The sequence below is a fragment of the Hemitrygon akajei genome, chromosome 31 (genome assembly GCF_048418815.1).
Source record: "Hemitrygon akajei chromosome 31, sHemAka1.3, whole genome shotgun sequence".
NCBI lineage: Eukaryota > Metazoa > Chordata > Chondrichthyes > Myliobatiformes > Dasyatidae > Hemitrygon > Hemitrygon akajei.
The window spans coordinates 4604996-4627337 of NC_133154.1; the positions used below are offsets into that span (position 1 = coordinate 4604996).

The following is a 22342-nucleotide window of genomic DNA, read 5'->3' on the forward strand; positions in this document are numbered from 1 at the left end:
ATGCATTGACGTCCCATTTAACCAATGAGCTGTGAAGGAGGGTTGACAGTCTACTCAAATCTGATAGACCAATAGTGTTTGTGATTTACAGTGAGTGACGTTGACTTTAAGTAATTAGACGGCAGGAATCTATGATTGACGTTTATATTGCCCAACAAGGCCAGCGGAAGGGGATGCAGGTTGGGCGGCTTAGTTTCCACCCAGTTCCGGCCTGCTGATCCAGGCGCCCAGTGACAGGCAGACTGAGGCCTGGTGTGAAATCCTCATTGTAAAAGAGCCCGGCCGCTCGCCTGCTCGCCGCCTTCCGCCCGATTCTCTTGGCCGAGGCGGTAGATTGTAACCCGAGAAGATGCCCGCGGTGTCTAAAGGCGATGGGATGAGGGGGCTGGCGGTGTTTATCTCTGACATTAGGAACTGTAAGTGCCTACAGATATATTTTTTGGGGGAGTGGGTGGGGGCGTCCTTCAGCTCATTTATAATTCATCTGCCCCCTTCTCAATATTGATTAGTCCCTTCCCTTTTAATTAACCAATACTAATCTATGCATCATATATTTTTTATTGGGGCATTGCAAGGGGTTGGGGGTGGCACGGTTTCCACGGTGATGCCGCGGAGTGCCGTCACACCCCATGGAGCTGGTGGTGCCATGGAGTGTTTCCTTGGACTGACTTCACTCTGTCTGTGTGAGGGAGAGAGAGTGGAGGCTGGAGGTGTGCAGTACATTGAGGCAATCTCCACTCCTGCTCCCTCCTCCTCGCCCAGAAGGTCTCTGTTGTGCTCAACAAATCTGGGCAGCCGTGCCAGTTCTGCCCTGTTGAGGGTTTTGATAGCAAGCCTCTTGTTGTGGGCACAGCACTTCCATTTTAAAAGGACCAGGGATGCCGCTATTTAGGGCAGTAGATCGAGGGCGGTTGCCTCTTCCCCTCTCCCTCTCCCCATGACAGCCTTATCTAATTCTTACATTTGTTCGTTGTATATCTTCTCTAAACCAGGAATTTAGAGCAGGCCTGGAGATGTTGCAGATAAACGAGAACTGCTGCCCAAAATGCAGGATCTGTCACTGAATAAGGTGCCACAAGCTGAATTGATGTAGGGAGACTGCCACAAGGGCAAAAGCGAGGGTTTTTAGTCCCCTTGAGTGCTTTGTGCAAAGCAGTGAAATTGCTCACTCTGGTTAATGTTGTAGAACGTCTGATAATCTAGCAAGATCAAATCGGTCAGGATGTTATGAGGTTGTTGACTGCATTTGTTAAAAAATCTGCGGTTAATGCACTGCAATCCTGGTGTAGAGCCTGCCCTTCCTTATTTCTCAATAATATTGAACCTTGACCATCAGCATCAGAGTTACAAGTACAGCTCATCGCTGAGACCACTCAAAAATGACTGTACACTTCTCCAGTTCTACCATAACGTTTATTCCCTCTTGTGTTTTAGAACTGTACCCTATTTACTTTGCAATGGAGCAGATTGCAAGCCCCAACAATACTTTATAGATGGCCTGCATCAGTGTGCATTGAAAGGGCCAGAATCAGGTTTAATATCACTGGTGAAATTTGTTAACTTAGTGGCAATACATGATAAACATAGGGAAAAAAATCAATTACAGTAAGTGGATATGTATATTAAATAGTTAAATTAAAAATAGTGCAAAAACAGAAGCATAAAAAAGTAGTGAGGTAGTGTTCAGGGGTTCAATGTCCATTCAGAAATCAGATGGCAGACGGGAAGAAGCTATTCCTGAAATCGCTGAGTGTGTGCCTTCAGGCTTCTGTATCTCCTTCCTGATGGTAACAATGAGAAGAGGGTACATTAAACAGTTTTATGATTTGAGTCATTCCAGGTTAACCATGACAGCTATGCCAACGTTTGGCAGTTGTTCCCAGTTCCCTAAGAGTAACCACAAACTTGTTATTGGGACATCCCACTGTCTGCATTAGTGTTTTCATTTAGCAAAGTTGCTGAGCCAAAGTCCTTTGGAGTTTGTTTGTTCAGATCTGCTATGTGTGCTTTTGTTAGTTTCCTGTAAGTCTGCACAAGTTTGCTGTTTTGGTATGTTTCATTAGCTACCAGAATACAACCATAAATATGCTGCATTTAGAAACGTGCAATCAGATTCAGGTTTAATATCACCGGCGTATGTCATGAAATTTGTTGTCTTTGTGGAAGCAGTATAATACAATGTATAATAGAGAGGGAAAAAACTGAATTACAGTAAATATATATATATATATGTAAATCAAATAGTTAAATAAGTAATGAAAAATAGCAATAAAAAAAGTAGTGAGGTAGAGTTTGTGGATTCGGTGTCCATTCAAAAATCAGATAGCTGAGGGAAAGAACCTGTTCCTGAGTCATTGAGTGTGTGCCTTCGGGCTTCTGCACCTCCTTCCTGATGGTAACACTGCGAAGAGGGCGTGTCCTGGGTGGTGGGAGCCCTTAATGATGGACACCATCTTTTTTGATGTATCACTCCTTGAAGGTGTCTTGGATACTATGGAGGCTGATACTCATGATGGAGCAGACTTAAGTTTACAACTCCGCAGTTTACTTCAATCCTGTGCAGTAGTTCTCCCCCCACTCCCGGACCAGACAATGATGCAGCCAGTCAGAATGGTCTCCCAAGGTACATGAGTAGATGTTTTTGAGTGTTTTAGGTGACAAACCAAATCTTCTCAAACTCCTGATGAAATATAGTCACTGTTGTGCCTTCTTTGTAGCTGTATCGATATGTTGGGACTGAGATCCTCAGACATATTGACACCCAGGAACTTGAAATTGCTCACTGTCTCCACCTCTGATCCCTCTAGGACATATATGTCAAACTCAAGGCCCGTGGTGGAATTATCTTTGGCCCGCGAGATAATATCTAATTACTATTAAAGCTGGCCCCAGTAATCGAAGTGCCTATGGCGTATGATATGGCTAATGCTGAGTTTATTCAGGTACCAGGTTTTCAGGGTTTTTAGTGTTTATTCGGCAGTCTTCTTCATAAGAAACGGAATTTGTAAAGTGAAACACTTTGTAGTTATAGCAGAGACTGAGACACATGAGAGCAGGCTGAAAAAACGGAGGCAACAAAAGCTGCGTTCGCACGAGTCCGACTGATCCGGCCCGCATGAAGCTGCATTTTGCTCAATCCGGCCCGTGACCTAAAATGAGTTTGACACCCCTGCTTAGGAGGACTGGTGTGTGTGTTCCCTTGTCTTGCCCTTTCTGAATCTGAGCTATGTGATCTCTTGATATTTTCTTCCACCTTGCTTCATTGTAAGCCCACTGGTAAATTGTGACATTCCATCTTTCACTTGTGGATCAGGGGCACTATATTTGCTCAAAGACTCCTATCTGTCCAAGCTTGGCCAGCTTACCACAGAGAGAGAGAGGTGAAGGTGGGAATATGCGTTACTGTCTGGTATGGAGGGGGACTGCTCCACAGGATTGAAATGAGCTGCAGGGAGTTGTTAACTTGGTCAGCTCCATCATGGGCATTAACCTCCATAGTGTCTAGGGCCCCTCAAAAAGGCAGCATCCATCATTAAGGACCTCCATCACCCAGAACGTGCCCTCTTCTCATTGCTACATCAGGAAGGAGATACTCTTATTGTCCATCGAAATCCGATGACGACGTCCACTCCTTTACCAGTGAGATCTTTGATGACTATACAGTCCTATCCTGGACCCACAAGCTCTATTGCAGGTGGGACATGTATATGTGGTAGTGATGGCAACCATGGCTGCATTTCTCCTGGCTCTCTTCTGGTTGTTTTTTCCATCCCCAGAATACGAACCTCATCCCTACACAGCTGTCTCCAAGTGTTACGGTCAGCGGCAACATCCTCCAGGTCCTCAGGTCTGATCTTGCATGCACTTAAAGCATTCTTCATCTGATCCTTATAGCACTTCTTCGGCCCTCCAGCTGAGCATCGACCATGATGTAGCTGGCCGTATAACACTCTGCGGGGTAGCCAACGTGGGGGCATCCTTATCCCGTGCCTCAGCCACTGCAGCTGACGCTGGGTGATCGTGCCCTCAGTACTTCTGCAGTTGGTCTTTACAAGTACAGAAGCCTAAAGAGACACTCAGCGATTCAGGAACAGCTTCTTCCCCTCTGCCATCTGATTTCTGAATGGACATTGACCCCATGAACACTACCTCACTACTTTATTATTTCTATTTATTTTAACAAGTTAAAATATATAGTTTTTTCCCTATTATTATGTATTGCAGTGTAATGCTGCCGCAAAGATGACAAATTTCATGAGGAATGCTGGTATATTAAACCTGAATCTGATCTGCAGCTCAGTATTGTGGGCTGTCAGTGGTAGCATAACATTACTACAGTGCCAACGACCTGGGTTCCATTCCCACCGCAGCCTGTCAGGAGTTAGTACATTCTGCCCCTTGACCATATGGGTTTCCTCCGGGTGCTCCGGTTTCCTTCCACAGTCCAAAGACGTACTAGTTAGTGGATTAGTTCCTCCCATGGATGTAATTGACTCAGAAGGTCCTGTTACTGTGTTGTATCTCTGAATAAGTTAAGGAAAATGGCAGATGATTCTATTATTTACAGGGCCACTTGCCTGTATTGCGATCTGCTCTGTCCTCCCCATGGCCATGTGGGTTTCTTCCACAGACATTCAGGTTAGGAGTGGTAAGCTGTGGGCATGTTCTGCTTTTGCCAGGAGTGTGGCGACATTTCCAGTCCAGCACATCCTCAGACAGTGTTGATCGCTGATGCAAAACGACACACTTCACTGTATGCACACGTGACAAATAAAGCTAATCTTTCTATTTCAAATGTGCCAATATTATTCCTTACTATTTCTGAGGGCTTTAAAATGGTTCAGTTTGATGTCAGAGAATGCGTACAGTATACAAGCTGAAATTCTTACTCTTTGCAGACATCCATGAAACAGAAAAAAATCCCCAAAGAATGAATGACAAAAATGTCAGAACCCCAAAGCCCCACCTCTCCTCTCCCATGTACAAACAGCAGCAAAAGCATCAATCCTCCCCTCCCCTTCCCCCCACTTGCTCCAGCAAAAGTATCGGGCCGCTCTCCCCTCACCATGCAAGCAATAGCAAAGCCCCCAAAGAGACCGTCGGAAAACTACAGTCCATCCCAACGCTTCAGTATCTCAGACAGGCTTTCTCTCGCCAGCGAGGGAGAGAGAGGTTTGCTCCTGCAACAAATGAGAGTAGCCAGCAGCCTCTCGCTCACCTTTGAGAGAGAGCGAGAGGATCGCTGGTGCAGGGGCCTTCTTCCGACTGCAGCGCACACCACCTGCTATCCCGATGTTTTGGTCTCCTGTGACACTTCACTTGGCGAGGAACCGGGATGACCACAGGGCCGTGCCCCAAAGGCACACGTCTTCCAGGCTACATGGCGAATCTGAGAACCCACCGCCTGTGGAGAAGTGTAGTTTGAGCTGCATCTGTAGATCACGGACTCTTGACAGGACCCCAGCCACCTTGAAAAGAAAGGAAAGACATGAAAAAAGAAGAATAAGCTGTTTTGTGGGCAAACTAGAAGAAGTTGCCTGGGTCTGCAAAAAAAACCTGTAGCACAATATTTAAATAAGTAAAAGAATGTCAGAAAATAACTGGAAGTTTGGGACTGAATTTGTCGGTAGGAAAAAGCCAGAAAGTGGTCAACTGTTCTACTTCTGCAGCATATAGATTGATGTCTCTGATTTTTTTCAGTGGGTTTGTTTAAAATGTGGTAACCCACTGGGCCACTGCAGTACATCAGTCCATGGATTCACTGCGTATGTTTGCACACTAGGTTTATATGGACGAAAACCAATTTCCTGAGGAGAATAGCAAATCTTTTGATCAAAACTGTAATTAAAGATCAAAGATCTCAAGCTGCGTCCATTGTTGAAGACTCATTGTCACATCAGCTGTTTCACTAATTCTGGGTGCTATTATTAAGCTGGTGGGAGTTCACTTGCACAGTTGTGAGAGCAGGCGGACAGCAGTGTGTGCACTCCTTGAATAGCAGTTAATGCTCTTTGGAACAAGTCATGCCAAAAGGTTTGCAATTCCATTAATGCCTCTTTTTAAAAAACTTTTGGGTGTACCAAAGTGCTTTCCCATCACTGAAGTAGTTTTGAAGTACTGCCGCAGTTGTAATAGAAAAGTGGTGGACACAGCCCAGTACATTGCACACAAACCTCCCCACCACTGAGCACGTCTAAAGGAGCACATCACAGACCTCCCCACCATCTCCATCAGCCTTCATCATCAAGGAACTCCACCATCTAGGCCATGCTCTCTCACTTCTACCATTGGGAAGGAGCTTTAGGTCCCACTCTCCAGGTTCAGGAAGAGTTATTACCCATCAGATATCAGGCTCCTGAACCAGTGTGGGAGACTTCACTCACCTCAACACTGAATTGATCCCACGTCCTATGGACTCACTTTCAAGGTCTCTACAACTCGTGTTTCAGTGTTAGTTTAGTTAGTTAACAATTTGTGTATCTGTTTATTTATTATGATTTTTTTGTTTGTGCAGTTTGTTTTTTGCACATTGGTTGTCAGTCTTTGTGTGTAGTTTTATCATTGCTTCTATTGTATTTCTTTGTTCTACTGTGAATGCCCGCAAGGAAATGAATGTCAGGATGGTATACATACTTTGATAATAAACTTGCTTTGATCTTTAGACTTTAAATCAGTGAGATTTAGAACATGGAATCTATTCGCCTCTCAGCTTTGCAGGCCAAAAAAAATTATTCCTCCTTCCCACTTTCCCGTAGCCTATAGTTACAGCCCATCAAGCTACATTCTCTTACTATCTCTTCTTTCAGTTAGTCCTGATGAAGAGTCTCGGCCCGAAACGTCGACTGTACTTCTTCCTATAGATGCTGCCTGACCTGCTGCGTTCCACCAGCATTTTGTGTGTGTTGCTTGAATATATGAGGGAATCTGTCTCTTCAAGGTAGAGGTTCGTACGATTGAGAGGCGTAGATAGAGTAGACAGGGAGTATCTTTTTCCCGGGGTAGAAATGCCTAATACCAGGGGGCATGCATTGAAGATGGGGGGGGGGGGTAGTTTTAAAGGGGGATGTGAGGGGTAAGTTTTTTACTCAGAGAGTGGTGGATACCTAGAATGTGTTGCCTGGTATGGTGGTAGAGGCAAATGCATTGGAGGCTTTTAAGAGATGTTTAGATGGGCACCTAGATGTGAGGAAGATGGGGAGACATGAACATTGTGTTCAAGTGTTCAAAAGGAGGAATTAATTTTTTGGGGGGGGGTTGGATTTACTACTTTGCTGGTTCTGTACAATATTGTGGGCCGAAGGACCCGTTCTTGTGTTATACTGTTCTATGTTCTAGAGCATGAGTTCCCAACCATGTTTAGACTGTGAACCCCAGGTTGGGAACTGCTGCAGATTCCAGATTCAATGTAGTTTATTGTCATTTGTCAGTATGCAAGTGTAAAAAAAAAATGACATGATTGTTACTCATTCAGACAGAGATTCAGAGCCCCACACCTTTTGGGGGGGGGGGATTCTCAACCCCCCTCCTTTCCTTGATATCCAATCTTCTGCCGTTTACTTTATATCTATGAACTGTAGCTATTGAATTCTCTGGTATGAGAAATGGGTCCTTCTTGCTCGCCTAGACTAGTCCTTGCATAATTTTGTACACTGTGCTCTAAAATTTAAATTCTAAATCATCTTTGTTCAGAAGAGACATCAGACCTGCCCTTGTCTCATTACTAAAATGTCTTGTCAGTGTTCTCCTAAGTCTTCTCTGAATCGCTGTTAGAAATATAGACCAGTTTTTTTTTACACATCAAGCCCTTACAAACGGCAATATTATAATAATCTCATTGTCTCTTTCTGTCAGTTGAAAGATAAATAGTAGTCAAGGCAATGGCAGCAGGTCGTGCTGCTGGTTGGCAGCTCCAGCGACCCGCATCTAATCGTGAGTCAGGTGTGTGATATGTGCTGTACGGAGTTCTCACATTCTCCCTGGGTAGCAGATACTTGAAAAACAACTTAAAACCACTGAAAGACTAAACCAGGGTACTTGACACGCTTCCAAATAATGTATTTCCAAACCGAAAAAGTAAGTTCAATCCCTTATTACAAAACTAGCAAAAGCGAACAATCTTGCATCGATTGAAAACCAACAAAGCTAAATTAGCGATATAGCAATCTTAGCATTCAAATCAGCATAACTAAGCATTCTAATTAGCGATAGTACTAAGTGTAGTTAGCGGCTGAACTAAATTAGTGTTCCAGTTTGCGAAATTGGCATATTAAGTGGTCAACAAAAAAAACGATCATTCCCTGTGGCTCACAACTAACTAACCCCAATTGGGAACACGTAGCTATACTCGTTTGCTTCTACCACACCCCAACCCACATGACAGATTACACCGACAGAAAGTAGATACAGAGCTCCTACACCCCGTAACCATGTAGGTTATCCCCCACCCCAATATTCCAGTTACCTCCCACATCCCAAAGACAGACTACCATTAATTATGAACACAAGAAAGTCTGTAGATGCCGGAAATCCAAAGTAACACACACAAAATGCTGGAGGAACTCAGCAGGTCAGGCAGCATCTATGAATATAAATAAGCAGTTGTCGTTTTGGGGTCAGACCCTTCTTCTGGACTGAGAAGGAAGGGGGAAGCCACCGCAATAAGTGGGGGAAGGAGGCTAGATGGAAGGTGATGGGTGAAGTCATGTTGGTGAGAAAGGTCAAGGGCTGGAGAAGAAGGAATCTAATAAGAGAGGAGAGTGGACCATAGGAGAAAGGGAACGAGGAGGCGACCTGGGGTAAGTAATAGGCAGCTGAGAAGAAGCAAAAAGTCAGCAAGGAATAGAGGAAGAAGGGGGGGTAGAAAGAGAAATCGATCTTCGTGTCATCAGGTTGGAGCCACCCAGATGGGATATAAGGTACTGCTCATCTTGTCACAAGAGGACACCATGGACTGACATGTCAGAATAGGAATTGAAATTAATGTTTGGCCACCAGGAAGTCTCACATGATGTATGGTGCAGTGATGCTCGACTAAGTGGTCCACCAATTTACAATGGGTCTCACCAATGTAGGGGAGGCTGTGTTGGGAGCACCAGACCATAAATTGTCCTTTTAGTATGTGTACGTAGCGAAAGAATCAATTGGAGTTGATGGGCAAAGAGCGAACAACTTGCAGGATTGAGGGAGAATAAAGCCCCTCCTCTGGTAAAAGTGTTCCGTTTTCACAGTCATCCGTGAGGGGGTTTTGTCTGTGTCAGAAAATAGGGGGAAGAAAAGCTTTATATGGTGTCCATGCCAGGGGAGACAGATGAAAGCTTTGGGTGTTGCCATGGGAGGTGGAAAATGAAGCTTCAGTTCTTAAACTGAAAATCCCATTGCTTGAGAAATGAGAGAATGCCTGCATCTTAAAAGATAAAATAGGGATCAGCTTTGTCACGAATACTTCAAAACATACAGAGAAATGTATTGTTTGTGTCAAGTCAAATCAGTGAGGATTGTGCTGGGCTGTCTGTAAGTGTTGCCATGCTTTGGTGCTAACATGGCATTGTCACAACTAGCCCTAACTGTGCATCTTTGGAATGTCGGAGGACCTGGAGGAAATCCATGATGTCACAGGGAGAAATTACAAGCTGCTCGGAGACAACGGCAGGAATTGAAGCTCGATCTTGTAAAACATTGCAGTAACCGTTGTTACTGTACCACAGTTAGTTCATATCAGACTTGTATTTTATATGTTAAATCTGAAGAGTTTTGGGAGTAAAGTTTGAGGAAATCCATAGTTTAAAAGATAACATTGGGGTAGGCAAAGATCAAAGATGAGATTATGACATGGAGATTTTGAAGAAAAACTTGTATATCAAAAAACAGTAAGTCTACAGGTGCTGGAAATCCAAAGCAACACAAAATGCTGGAGCATCTCAGAAGGTCAGGCAGCATCTATGGAAATGAATAAACAGTCGATGTTTTGGGCCAAGCCTCCTCTTCAGGACTGAAGGTCTTAGCCCAAAATATTGACTGTTCATTTATTTCTATACGCTGCTTGGCCTGCTGAGATCCTCCAGCACTTAGTGTGGTTTATTTGAATATCAAGGTTGGATCATCTGTAGTATTGAGCTTAGTGCGGAGAGAGTACATACTTCAGCCCATCATGTCTATGGGCTGTAGGTCGCTGACAGCAGATCACCAGTCCTCTGTCCTGGGCGAGTCTTTCACATTGTCCCCAGGTGTAGCCCATTCTGGTGTATCCTTCCTCTCTCTGGAACTTCTGGTGTTTCTTTTGCGCTGGGTTTTCATGGTTGAGCCCCATGCCCAACCCTCCTCCTTTCGCACATGGGCTTGGGACCATGCGTGTCGGAGCTAGTATGGATGGAGTGCAGTAGGTTATTGATTCTGGGGATAAGGGATTCAGTTATCGGTTTTAAAATGGCGAGCCAAATAAGTACAATCTAAGTGTTAAATGGAACAATTTGGAATACAAAATAATAGCATTGGTTTCTACAGAGGATGAAATGTCTGTAAAGTCTGGTAAAGTCCAGCCATAGTCTAAATAGAGTAAGTTGGCCAAGTAAATGCTTATAATGGCATAAGTTGACACAGTAAGACTTAATCTGGTTAGATACTGATGAAAAGCTGCTTGATTAGGATGCTTCTGTTATTTGAGATCAGGATCAGAATTATATTTATTATCACTGACATATACTCACAAATGTATTATTTTGTGGCAGCAGTACAGTACAAGACATAAAAATTACAATGTTAGTGCAAAATGGGACTTAGTGAGCTGTTCATGGGACTTTCAGAAATCTGATGGCAGACGGGAAGGAGCTGTTCCTAAACCATTTAGTGTGTCTTCCGATTCCTGTACCACCTCCCTGATGGTGGTAATAAGAAGAGGGCATGTCCCAGATGGCGAGGGTTGTTAATGATGCATACTACCTATTTGAAGCACCAGCTTTTGAAGGTTTTTCTTAATAATGGAGAGAGTTGTGCCCATGATGGAGCTGGCTGAATCTACAACTCTTTACAGTCTCTTTTGATCTTTTGCTTTGGAGCCTCCGTACCAAACAGTGGTGCAAACAGTCAGAGTGCTCTCCATTGTGCGTCTGGAGAAATTTGCTGGAGTCTTTGATCATAAGATGTAGGAGCAGAATTAGGCTATTTGGTCCATCGAGTCTGCCCTGCCATTTCATCATAGGTGAACTATTTCCCTCTCGGCACCAATCTCCTACCTTCTCCCTGTATCACTTGATGCCTTGACCAATCAAGAATTTGTCAATCTCTGCCTTAAATATACTTAGAGACTTGGCCTCTACAGCAGCCTGTGGCAATGAATTCTACAGATTCACCACTCCGGCTAAAGAAATTCCTGCTCATCTCTTTCCTAACTGGACATCTCTCTTTTCTGAGGCTGTGTTCTCTAGACTTACATTTCCCCACCATTGGAAACAACCTCTCCATGTCCACTCTATAGAGGCCTTTCAACATTTGATAAATTTCAATGAGATTTACCCTCTTCCCCTGCCATATTTTTCTGAATTCCAGAGAGTACAGGCCCAGACATATTAAACACTCCTCATAAGATAAGCCTTTCAATTCCAGAATCATTTTTGTGAATCTCCTTTGAATCCTCTCCAACGTCAGCACATCCTTTCTTAGATAAGGGGCACAAAACTGCTCACAATACTCCAAGTGAGGCCTCACCAGTGCCTTGTAAAGCTTCAACATTACATCCTTGCTTTTATATTCTAGTCCTCTTGAAATGAATGCTAACATTGCATTTGCCTTCCTTGCCATTGTCTCAACCTGGAAATTAACCTTTAGGGAATCCTGCACGAGGACAACCAAGTCCCTTTGCACCTCAGATTTTTGAATTTTTCACTTAGAAAATAGTCTGCTATTCCTTCTACCAAAGGGCATGACCATACATTTCCCAGCACTGTATGCCAGCTGCCATTTCTCTGCCCATTCTCCTAATCTGTCTGAGTCCTTCTGTAGCGCCTCTGCTTCCTCAAAACTACCTGCCCCTCCACCCATTTTTGTATCATCCACAAACTTGACCACAAACCCATCAATTAGAATCATAATTAGATTTAATATCACTGGCATATGTCTTAATTTGTTAACTTTACAGCAGCAGTACTATGAAATACATGATAAATATAGAAAAAAAACTGAGTTTAGTAAGTATATACATGTCTATTAAATAGTTAAGTTAAAATAATCAGTGCAAAGAAACAGAATTTTAAAAAAAAGTAGTGAGGTAGTGTTTGTGAGTTCAGTGTCCATTTAGAAATCAGATGGCAGAGGGGAAGAAGCTGTTCCTGAATCACTGAGTGTGTGCCTTCAGGCTTTTTTACCTCCTTCCCGACAGTAACAGTGTGAAGAGGCATGTCCTGGGTGGTGGATATCCTTAATGATGGATGCTGTCGTTTTGAGGCACTGCTCCTTGAAGATGTCTTGGGATACTATAGAGGGTCGGTATCCGTAATGAAGCTGACTAACTTTACAAGTTTCTTCAACTTATTTCGACCTTGTACATTAGCGCCCCCCCCCCCCCACCCCATACCAGACAGTGGTGCAGCCAGTCAGAATACTCTCCATGGTATATTTGTAGAAGTTTTTGCGTGTTTTAGTTGACAAACCAAATCTCCTCAAACTCCTAATGAAATGCACCCATTGTCTTGCCTCCTTTATAGCTGCTTCAATCAGGTTAGAACTTCAGATTCCTCTGAGGATTGGTTTGTGTTCCCTCGACTTCCCCTTCCTGAGGTCAACAACCAGCTCTTTGATCTCGCTGACGTTGAGTACGAGGTTGTTGTTACAACACCACTCTCAGATAACTGGTATATCTCGCTCCGGTATGCCCTATTGCCACCATCTGAAATTCTGCCAATAATGGTTGTAATTTACAGATGCCATTTGAGCAATGCCTAGCCACCCATGGATGGAGAAAGGGTAGAGCAGTGGGCTAAGCATACATTCCTGTGGTGCGCAAGTGTTGATTGTCAGCGAGGAGCGAGGTGGAGATGTTATTTCCATTCTGCACAGAATGTGATCTTCCAGTTAGGGTCCAGTTTCAGAGGGAGGTACAGAGCCTAGGTTCAGTAGCATTTCGATCAGGACTGTAGGAACGGTGGTGTTAATTGCTGGCAGTTCCATACCACATCTCCTCAAACTCCTAATGAAGTACTGGTGTGTCTTCTTCATGATTGCATCAGTGTGTTGAGCTCAGGATGTATCCTTCGAGAATTCGCCGCCCAGGAACGAAGCTACTCTTGGGAATCAAAAAGGAGCTCTATAGGGGGATGTTTGTCTGGAATATGTCGGCAAGCTTGTTTTCAGTGCTGTTATTTATTCTGGAGGTGGATGTGATATAGTACATCCTATTGGAGGCTAAAATGCCTACTCCACTTCCTTCAGCTCACTGAGTGAAGAGGATGTAGTGATTGAGATGCTTGATGTGAAAGTCTGTGGGGGGGTGTGAGTTATTGCTGGAATTTGGTGGATTCAGCTGCACTGAGTTTTTTTTCTCTAAAAGAAAAATTGCTTGCGAAAATGAAGGTTAATAACTTTTCTGCCCTCTCCTCGTTTTTTTTTGTTTTTCCTCCTCCTTTACTGTCTCTCCCCCTTTTCCTGCAAGCACAGACTTGCTCTGGCATAACTCTAATACGGCTCTCTAGAGCCCAATTTCATGGTTCAGTGCAGGTCAAGAGTGTTGGCGGCATTTCATTTGTTAAATGTTGGTTGCCAATCAGCATCCACAGATGTGTTTTGGACCAGGTCATCGTTGAGTACCATGGCTGATGCTTTAATTCCTCGCCCAGTGACCTGAGCTGTAATAGTGTCACGCTAACTGTGTGGTACCGTGGCACCCCTCCTGGGCCTCCTGATACGGGTCCACCACTGTAATACAGCTGGAAGTATTTTGGTTTTTATGTATTGCACGTGTGTAATGATATCAGCTTAGATGAAAATTCTACCTGGAAAACTTCACTCCAATCCACACTGCAAGTGGCTTTTACAAGGTAGTCTTTGGGAAATCTGGAACTATTTTAAATGTAAAATTCCTCATTTAACTGCACAAAGAATTTTTAAATCCTGTCTTTCCATATCTATTAAACCAAGAGATTCAGCTGGTGACTAGATTGAGATGAGGAGAGAGATGTTCTGTTGTACTATAGGATATCAAATTTTGGTTCACATAGGCAGCAAAAGGTTCTAACTGGATCACCTGTGGAGACTGCAACGAGAACGATGCAAGCCAGGCAGGATTTGCGCTCTCAGCTCGTTTAAGGAGCATAACCTGGCCATGCAGAGACACGGTCTACTGTTGCTCATCTGGGTACATGAAGACCGCGAAGGACACACCAGAACTATGGAGGTTCTGGCGCAGGCAGACAAGAGGCAGGCATGGGAATTTTTAAGTGTGGTTCTCTTCTAATAACTCTGTTAAGAAACACATTGAAATTGACAAACCCCTAAGAGCCAGAGAAATGCAAGCCAATAGAATTCAAAGGTCAACTGAAGGGGTAGCAGATGGGGTGGGGGGGCTGCTTAAATGCGAGCACTCCCGGAGAGAAACAACAACAACAACTGCGCACTGAGGATGTCATCTCGACTGATGATGAAATGTCTACAAGCTAATTGCCAGGTTCAGTGAACACCTCAACATCGGGTTCTAACATTGTCATCTGGAGAAAACAAGGAATTTTGCTTTCATCTTGATTAATTTCTTCAACCAAGATGCCCACAGACCCGGGTTTGCGAAACTCGTGACTCGCCCACTGGAGGCCAAGGAAGATGGCTTGTCTTGGGGTTCGATGACTGTGTATATGGGTGGGTGGGAGGAGCAAGGCTTGTTTTGCTGTTGTTTTAATGTTTGCTCTGTTTGGTTGTGTGATCATGTTGTTCTGCCAAGCATTGTGGGCATGCTACATTGGCGCTGGAATGTGTGGCAACACTTGCGGGCTGCCCCCAGCACATCCTTGGGTATGTCGGTTGTTAATGCAAACGATGGATTTCACCATATGTTTCAAGATGCACTTGATAAATAAACCTGAATCCTGAGTCAAGCTTTTCATTTCACAGTAATCTATTATACTCAAGCCCCTTTTGTGATGTAATTAAAAATTACATGTAAGCACATAATTTCTTGAAAGTGGTGTCAAATAATTTTACCTGGGGCACAAGAAGTTTCTTAATATCACTCTGGTCAGTGATTTCCAATATCTGGGTACCTCTGATCTTTTAAAAAATATATATACAATTATAGGCGAGAAAGAGCTATTTTCTATGTAGGTAATACCCGGTAGTCTAGTTATGAGATCTTATCGTTCATCCTAAGCTGATGTGTAGACTTCCTACTCCCTCATGCGTTGTGTCAATGTTTGCACAATTAAGAAGTTTGAAACCTGTAGAATTTCTTACCTGAAGTTCATTTATTATCTATGTATAAACCCTGAGATTTTTCTCAAGATTACAGGCAGCCATGAAACAAGAAGTCCAAAAGAACCCATTTTATATATATAAAAAACAACAAACACCCAATACACAGAGAGAGGAAACAAATAACAGATCATGAAAACAATAAAAGTAAACCAATAGCGTTTAGGACAAAATCGAGTCATCAGACACTACACCCTCCACCTCAGTTCAGTACATAGCAGAGTAAATGTCGCTGAGCCCACAGACATGAAGCCCAGAGTAGGCCCCCAGCCTCAGCTCCAGTTAAGCACGTAGCAGAGCAAATGTCGCAGAGCCTGCAGGCACGCAGATGGAGCAGGCCCTCAGCCTCCATGCAACACGTAGCAGAGTAAATGTCCCAGAGCCTCAGCCCCTCTGAAGCGAAGAGTGGAGCAAATGTGGCAGAACAGTGAGCTGATCGAGCCTGACCCTCGCCTCTGGTCCCAGCCCTCTACCTTTTCAAACCACTGGCCCGCTGTTTAAAACGTCCAAGCATTGGGTCATTCCTTGCACTAGGACTCAGGCCTTGTCGCACCAATACATACCAATACCTGCTATTTTCTCTTGTAATTTATAAAACCCTGTATTGCTGTTGTTACGAATGTGCCACGGCTCTGAGGGGCCGAAGGGTGCGGGGTAGCCCCCTCCTTTGTGAGAATCGCAAGATCACTATTAAGTCAGTTCAGGGGACACAGGAAATGAGAGGAAGACATGCAGAATCCACAAAAGGGTTGGAATGTGTCCTGGCCTCCGAAAGGCGGACCCATTGATACCCGCTATTGTCTCTTGGAGACGGACTTGTGTATTGCATCCTGGACGATGCAATCAAAGCCCCAGGCAATGAACCAAGGAGGAGGTTGGTGGAGGGATTGCATCATCCCAACCTGATTGACACCTGAGACCCTGTGAGTCAGGATAAAAAGAGGGTCTGGGGAAACAGCCCCTCAGACGCACCAGAAGAAACGCTAGTGATCCCATAATAGCGAAAGCCGGTGGAAGGCCACGTGCGTCCGCTTCCATTTGCCCGGAATCGGTGACCTTTGCCACGGAAAAACGGTTTTTAGCTAACAACGGGGAACTCAATTCCCAACGACTCTCGAAGGATTGACATCATAAAAGGAATGGGCAAGTTTTAACCCGTCTCTCTCTCCAACCAAAGGCTGCAGCCTACAGCTTGACTGAACTAAAGTGACTTTTATATTTCCATCGGACAATACATTATCCCCTAGACAACGATAGAGCTATTTCTTATTGATTATTATTATTATACCCGCGCTTTTAGATTTAGTATTGACGACATATATTATCTGTGTGTTTGCATTGATATTATTTTTGTGTATTTCTATCAATAAATACTGTTAAAAATAGTACCATCAGACTTCAACGGACCTCTCTATCTTTGCTGGTAAGTGACCCAGTTACGGGGTACGTAACACTGTATAGACTGTATTTTGTTAGATCCTTGAGAAGAAGTGGATATGACATAATTGAAACATATTGCTTAAGAGATAATTGTTCAGGCTGTGCACTCTTGATTGTTACATTTTCTCCAATAAAGTTAATCCATGTTAGCTGCATAATCATCTTGCTCATAGAAATTCATTCATCCTGCTGATCAAAACAGCTCATGATTTTGATCTCTTAATATTATCTCCACAGTGCTCTAAGTACATCAAGATTCAAAATTATTTAAATTCATTTCCAGTTCACAAGTGTAAAGGAGAACAAATTGTTACTTTGGATCCAATGCAGCTCAAAAACCATAATAAGATAAAGAACACAATAATAATTAAGAAACTATTTAAATATAAATACTCAGCAGATCAGGCAGCATCTATGGAAAAGAGTAAACATTCGACGTTTTGGGCCGAGTCCCTTCATCAGGACTTGAGAAGGAAGGTTTCCCCTTTCATTCTCAGCCTGACAAAGGGTCTTGGCCCGAAACATCGATTGTTTACCCTTTTCCATAGATACTACATGACCTCCTCAGTTCCTCAAACATTTTGTGTGTTTTGCTTTGGATTTCCAGCATCTGCAGATTCAAATATGAATATGTAAAGTAGCTTATTTACATTGTTTGTACATCTATAAAGTGACACCAGGTAGTGGACTGTCTGCATAAGATGACTGACAGAAAGTGATACAGTAGTGGTGGTTGGAGCAGTGGAGAAGTGGGTTATTGTGTGGAGCCTTACTGTTTGTGTAAAGTAACTGTTTTGAGCCTGGTAGTTCTGGCATGGATGCTACGTAGCCTTCTCCCAGATGGGAGTGGGACAAACAGTCCACGAGCAGGGTGAGTGGGATCCTTCATGATGTTGCTGGTCTTTTTCTGTATATATGTTCTTGCTGGCAGGTAGGCTGGTGCCGCGGTCCATTGTGCGTTTTTGACTACTCATTATAGAGCCTTCGTGTCCACCACAGCAGTTTCCGTACTGTGTAGTGATCCAGCTTGTTAGGGTGCTGTCCACTGTGCACCTGTAGAAATGAGTATAGATGTGCATAGTCAGCTCTCTTCAGCCTCTTCGGAAATGAGAGGTGGTGTTGAACTTTCCTGACTGTGGAGGACATGTTCTGGGACCATGAGAGGTTGTGTGAAACGTGCACGCCCCAAAGTTTGAAACTACTCGCCGTTTCCACTGCTGTGCCACTGATGTAAAGGGGAGTGTGAGTGGTATGAGTTCTTCTGAAGTCAATAACCTTCTCTTTTATCTTGTTGACTTTGATTTGCCTGGCAGCAGGCTTCGAACTCCTCCTCCTCCTCCTCTCTGTAGGCCACCTCATCATTGTTAGTATTGAGCCCCACCACTGTCGCGTTATCAGCAAGTTTGGGTGTTTGACTATGCATTCGTGTATGAGCAGCTTTGGGCTCAGCACACAGCCCTGGTGGTCACCTGTGTTGAGGATGATGGGGAGGAATGGTTCTTTATCCTGATTGCTCATTGTTTTTTCCTTTCTTTCCAGGTAAAAGCAAAGAAGCTGAAATTAAACGCATTAACAAGGAACTGGCTAACATCCGATCAAAGTTCAAAGGTACGAGTACCCATTTGTCGATTGGATGCCCTTTTAGAACTAATTAAGTTGATTGAATTTGGTGACTGACCACAAACCTGGCAAAAGCTCCACAACTTCACTACTTACAGAAGCAGCATCAATAGGTTGTGTAAAAGGTTGTGTGATTCTTGGGTCCCTGTAGCTTGGGTTCCCAATCTTTTTTTAATGCCATTATGGAAGGAGTCTGCGTGCTCCAGCTTGGGATATCGTGTTGTAGCTCTTGGCCAAAGTACTTCTGGCAATGAAACTGGATGGTGTAAAATCTATTGCTAAAGGCACACACTAGCACTCCTGTGGAAATTATATTCTTCCTTGCCTCAGGTAGTAATTGCATTCATGCTATCTAGTGAGCTGCAAGGTGGAGGCTATTTGCTGTTCTCGATTAACTATGACACCATCTTCTCTAAGCACAGAGATCCACTGGTCACATTTATGCACTTCCTGGTAGTGTGTGGACAGACAAAGATTCTTGATTGGAAAATAATGAGGAAGGTCTCCTCACAAATTGCCATTGTCTTGGAAATTAATGGAAAGAACAATACATTCAGAAAATTAAAAATAAACTGACAAATTTAAAAAAATAACATGTCTGTATTTAGTTCCTCAAGTGGAACTCATTACCACAGCTTTTGTTCAGTCAAATACCTTTAAGGGGAAGCTAGATAAACATGTTGTGCAGCAAAGAACAGAAGAATATGTTGATAAGGCCAGATGAAATGGGGTGGGGGCAGGTTTGTGAAGTATACTTTAAGTGTTGATGTAAACCATTTCCATAGCCTGTGTCTGTATTGGGCATTTTAAGCAATAGTAATATTAGTTAAAGCTATTAGTTTCTGTAGGTATATACACTCAATAGCCACTTTATTAGATATAGGAATGAAACCCAGTGTGGTTCCTGATGAAGGGACTCAGCCCGAAACAGCGACTGTTCACCCTTTTCCATAGATGCTGCCTGGCCTATTGAGTTCCTCCTGCATCTTGTGTGTGTCCACATAATATTTTTTCTTTTTAACAATGTTAATATATGCTAGATTATCCCTGTCCTCTTGCCTGAAATCTGAAACTGGAACTTCTCATCTGATCAGCAATGTCAAATAGAAGGTAATGTGCCTCACCAGGAAATTAATTACTTTCTAACCTCCTTCCAATTCAACCATGCAGCAAAATAGATTAAGGTCCAGCTTCTTGCCTTTTATCCTAGTGATAATGGAATTGTTGTGAAACCATGGCCATCTATTATCTGTTAATTAGTCTGCCTCGTAACCTAGATGTGACATGAGGGAAGTGGTCATTTTGAGAACCAAGGACCCTATGTCAAACATTCCTCCCAAGCCAATTTGCTCTCAGCATATTTCCTGTCACCAACTGTTAATGTTTTATCTTTGGGGGGGGGGGGGGGGGGGAAGACCTATCTGATTTGCATTTGAATCCACAATGGAAATTTCATTGTTTTCCACAGGAGGCATCCCTCGGATTGCTGACTTGAACTAATGTTTCTACAGATCAGAACATAGAAATGTACAGCACATTACAGACCCTTGGGAGCACGATGTTGTGTCGATCTTTTTAAATACTCTTGGAAAATCAATCTAACCTTTCCCTCCCCCATTACCCTCCAATTTTCTTTCATTCATGTGCCTATCTGAGATTCTTGTTGTTTTAAGCCCACTGGTCCTACTAGGCATGGGCCACTGACAGCATCTTGCCAGAGTCCTTTGTCCTGGGCCAGTCTTTAGAGTTGTCCTTAAGTGTAGCACTCTTCGAAGGTCCTTCCTGTCTCAGGGTTGAGGTTTTTGGAACTTCTGTTGGCAATTTAGTAGCTCTGGGTTATTATAGGGTGCATTTGCTAGCCCCATACCCAACCCTCCCTGCTATGTGCCACAACACACACAAAATGCTGGTAGAACACAGCAGGCTAGGCAGCATCTATAGAGAGAAGCGATGTCGACGTTTCGGGCCGAGACCCTTCGTCAGGACTAACCGAAAGGAAAGATAGTAAGAGATTTGAAAGTAGAGGGGGGGAGGGAGAAATGTGAAATGATAGGAGTAGACCGGAGGGGGTGGGATGAAGCTAATAGCTGGAAAGGTGATTGGCAAAAGTGATACAGAGCTGGAGAAGGGAAAGGATCATGGGACGGGAGGCCTCAGGAGAAAGAAAGGGGGGGGGGAAGCACCAGAGGGAGATGGAGAACAGGCAAACAACCAAATATGTCAGAGATGGGGTAGGAAGGGGAGGAGGGGCATTAACGGAAGTTAGCGAAGTCAATGTTCATGCCATCAGGTTGGAGGCTACCCAGCCGGTATATAAGGTGTTGTTCCTCCAACCTGAGTTTGGATTCATTTTGACAATAGAGGAGGCCATGGACGCAGACTGGGAGACCGTTTCGTGGAACACCTATGCTCGGTCCGCCAGAAAAAGCAGGATCTCCCAGTGGCCACACATTTTAATTCCACGTCCCATTCCCATTCTGATATGTCTATCCATGGCCTCCTCTACTGTCAAAATGAATCCAAACTCAGGTTGGAGGAACAACACCTTATATACCGGCTGGGTAGCCTCCAACCTGATGGCATGAACATTGACCTCTCTAACTTCTGTTAATGCCCCTCCTCCCCTTCCTACCCCATCCCTGACATATTTGGTTGTTTGCCTGTTCTCCATCTCCCTCTGGTGCTTCCCCCCCTTTCTTTCTCCTGAGGCCTCCCGTCCCATGATCCTTTCCCTTCTCCAGCTCTGTATCACTTTCGCCAATCACCTTTCCAGCTCTTAGCTTCATCCCACCCCCTCCGGTCTTCTCCTATCATTTTGCATTTCCCCCTCGCCCCTCTACTTTCAAATCTCTTACTATCTTTCCTTTCGGTTAGCCCTGACGAAGGGTCTCGGCCCGAAACGTTGACATCGCTTCTCCTATAGATGCTGCCTAGCCTGCTGTGTTCCACCAGCATTTTGTGTGTGTTGTTGTTTGAATTTCCAGCATCTGCAGATTTCCTTGTGTTTGCTCTGCTATGTGCCAGCTGCTCATATGATTTACCACCTGCTCCTATGGTTTCCTGTGATCCTGATCTTGGGGGGGGGGGGGGGGGGTCCTGAGTAAGTGTTTCACCTTGCTCAAGTGTGGCCTGTAAGCTAGCAGAGGGAAAGAGCGCCCTACACCTCCTTTGCTAGAGATGTACCTCCACCTCGCTAACATTAGTTACTTCAGCCCTGGGAAAAAGTCTCTGGCTGTCCGCTCTATCTGTGCCTCATCATCAGGTATACCTCTATCAAATCAAATTAATTTTAAATTTGTCCATTTCTAGTGTAGTCTGTGTCTAATATTTCTCCTGTTCTGGGAAAAGTGAAAATAAAACTGCTGGAAGCACCTAACGGGCTCAGCAGAATTTATGGAAGAGATAAAAGGAGCGATGACATAAGCAATTCTGCAGATGCTGGAAACTCAGAGCAACTTCCTGAAGGAACTCAGCAGGTCAGGTGACATCTATGGAACTGAACAAACAATCAGGCAGAGACTCTTCATTAGGACTGGCAAGGAAAGGGAAAGAGGCCAGAATCAGAAATGGGGGGGGGGGGGGGGGGGGGAGAGGAGGAGGAGGACTAGCTGGAAGGTGATAGGTGAAGCCAGGCAGATGGGAAAAGTAAAGGACTGGAGAAGAAGGAAACAATGGGGGAGGAGTGGACCATGAGAGAAAGGAGGGGGGGAAAAAAGAGGGGCACCAAGGGGAGATGATAGGAAAAGCACCGGATGGAGACATCAATATTCATGCCATCGTGACAGGAAGTGCCACTTCATTTCAATGGTTGAAGCTTCTGGTTTGCTTTACATTTTCC

The 22342-nt window shown here is 44.1% G+C and overlaps 1 protein-coding gene across 4 annotated transcripts in view; it reads left to right on the top strand.

The window, feature by feature from the left end:
* The first annotated feature begins 201 nt into the window (after positions 1-201).
* The window catches only part of ap2a1 (adaptor related protein complex 2 subunit alpha 1), a 104006-nt gene continuing 81865 nt past the window's right edge, over positions 202-22342 (top strand). For 2 of the 4 annotated variants that reach the window (XM_073034072.1, XM_073034073.1), the window contains exons 1-2: positions 202-416; positions 18424-18492. In XM_073034072.1, coding sequence (XP_072890173.1) covers positions 350-416; positions 18424-18492 — 136 coding nt within the window. In that variant the 5' untranslated portion in view covers positions 202-349. The remainder of the gene's footprint in view (positions 417-18423; positions 18493-22342) is intronic. The other 2 variants (XM_073034074.1, XM_073034076.1) reach the window with 1 other exon arrangement.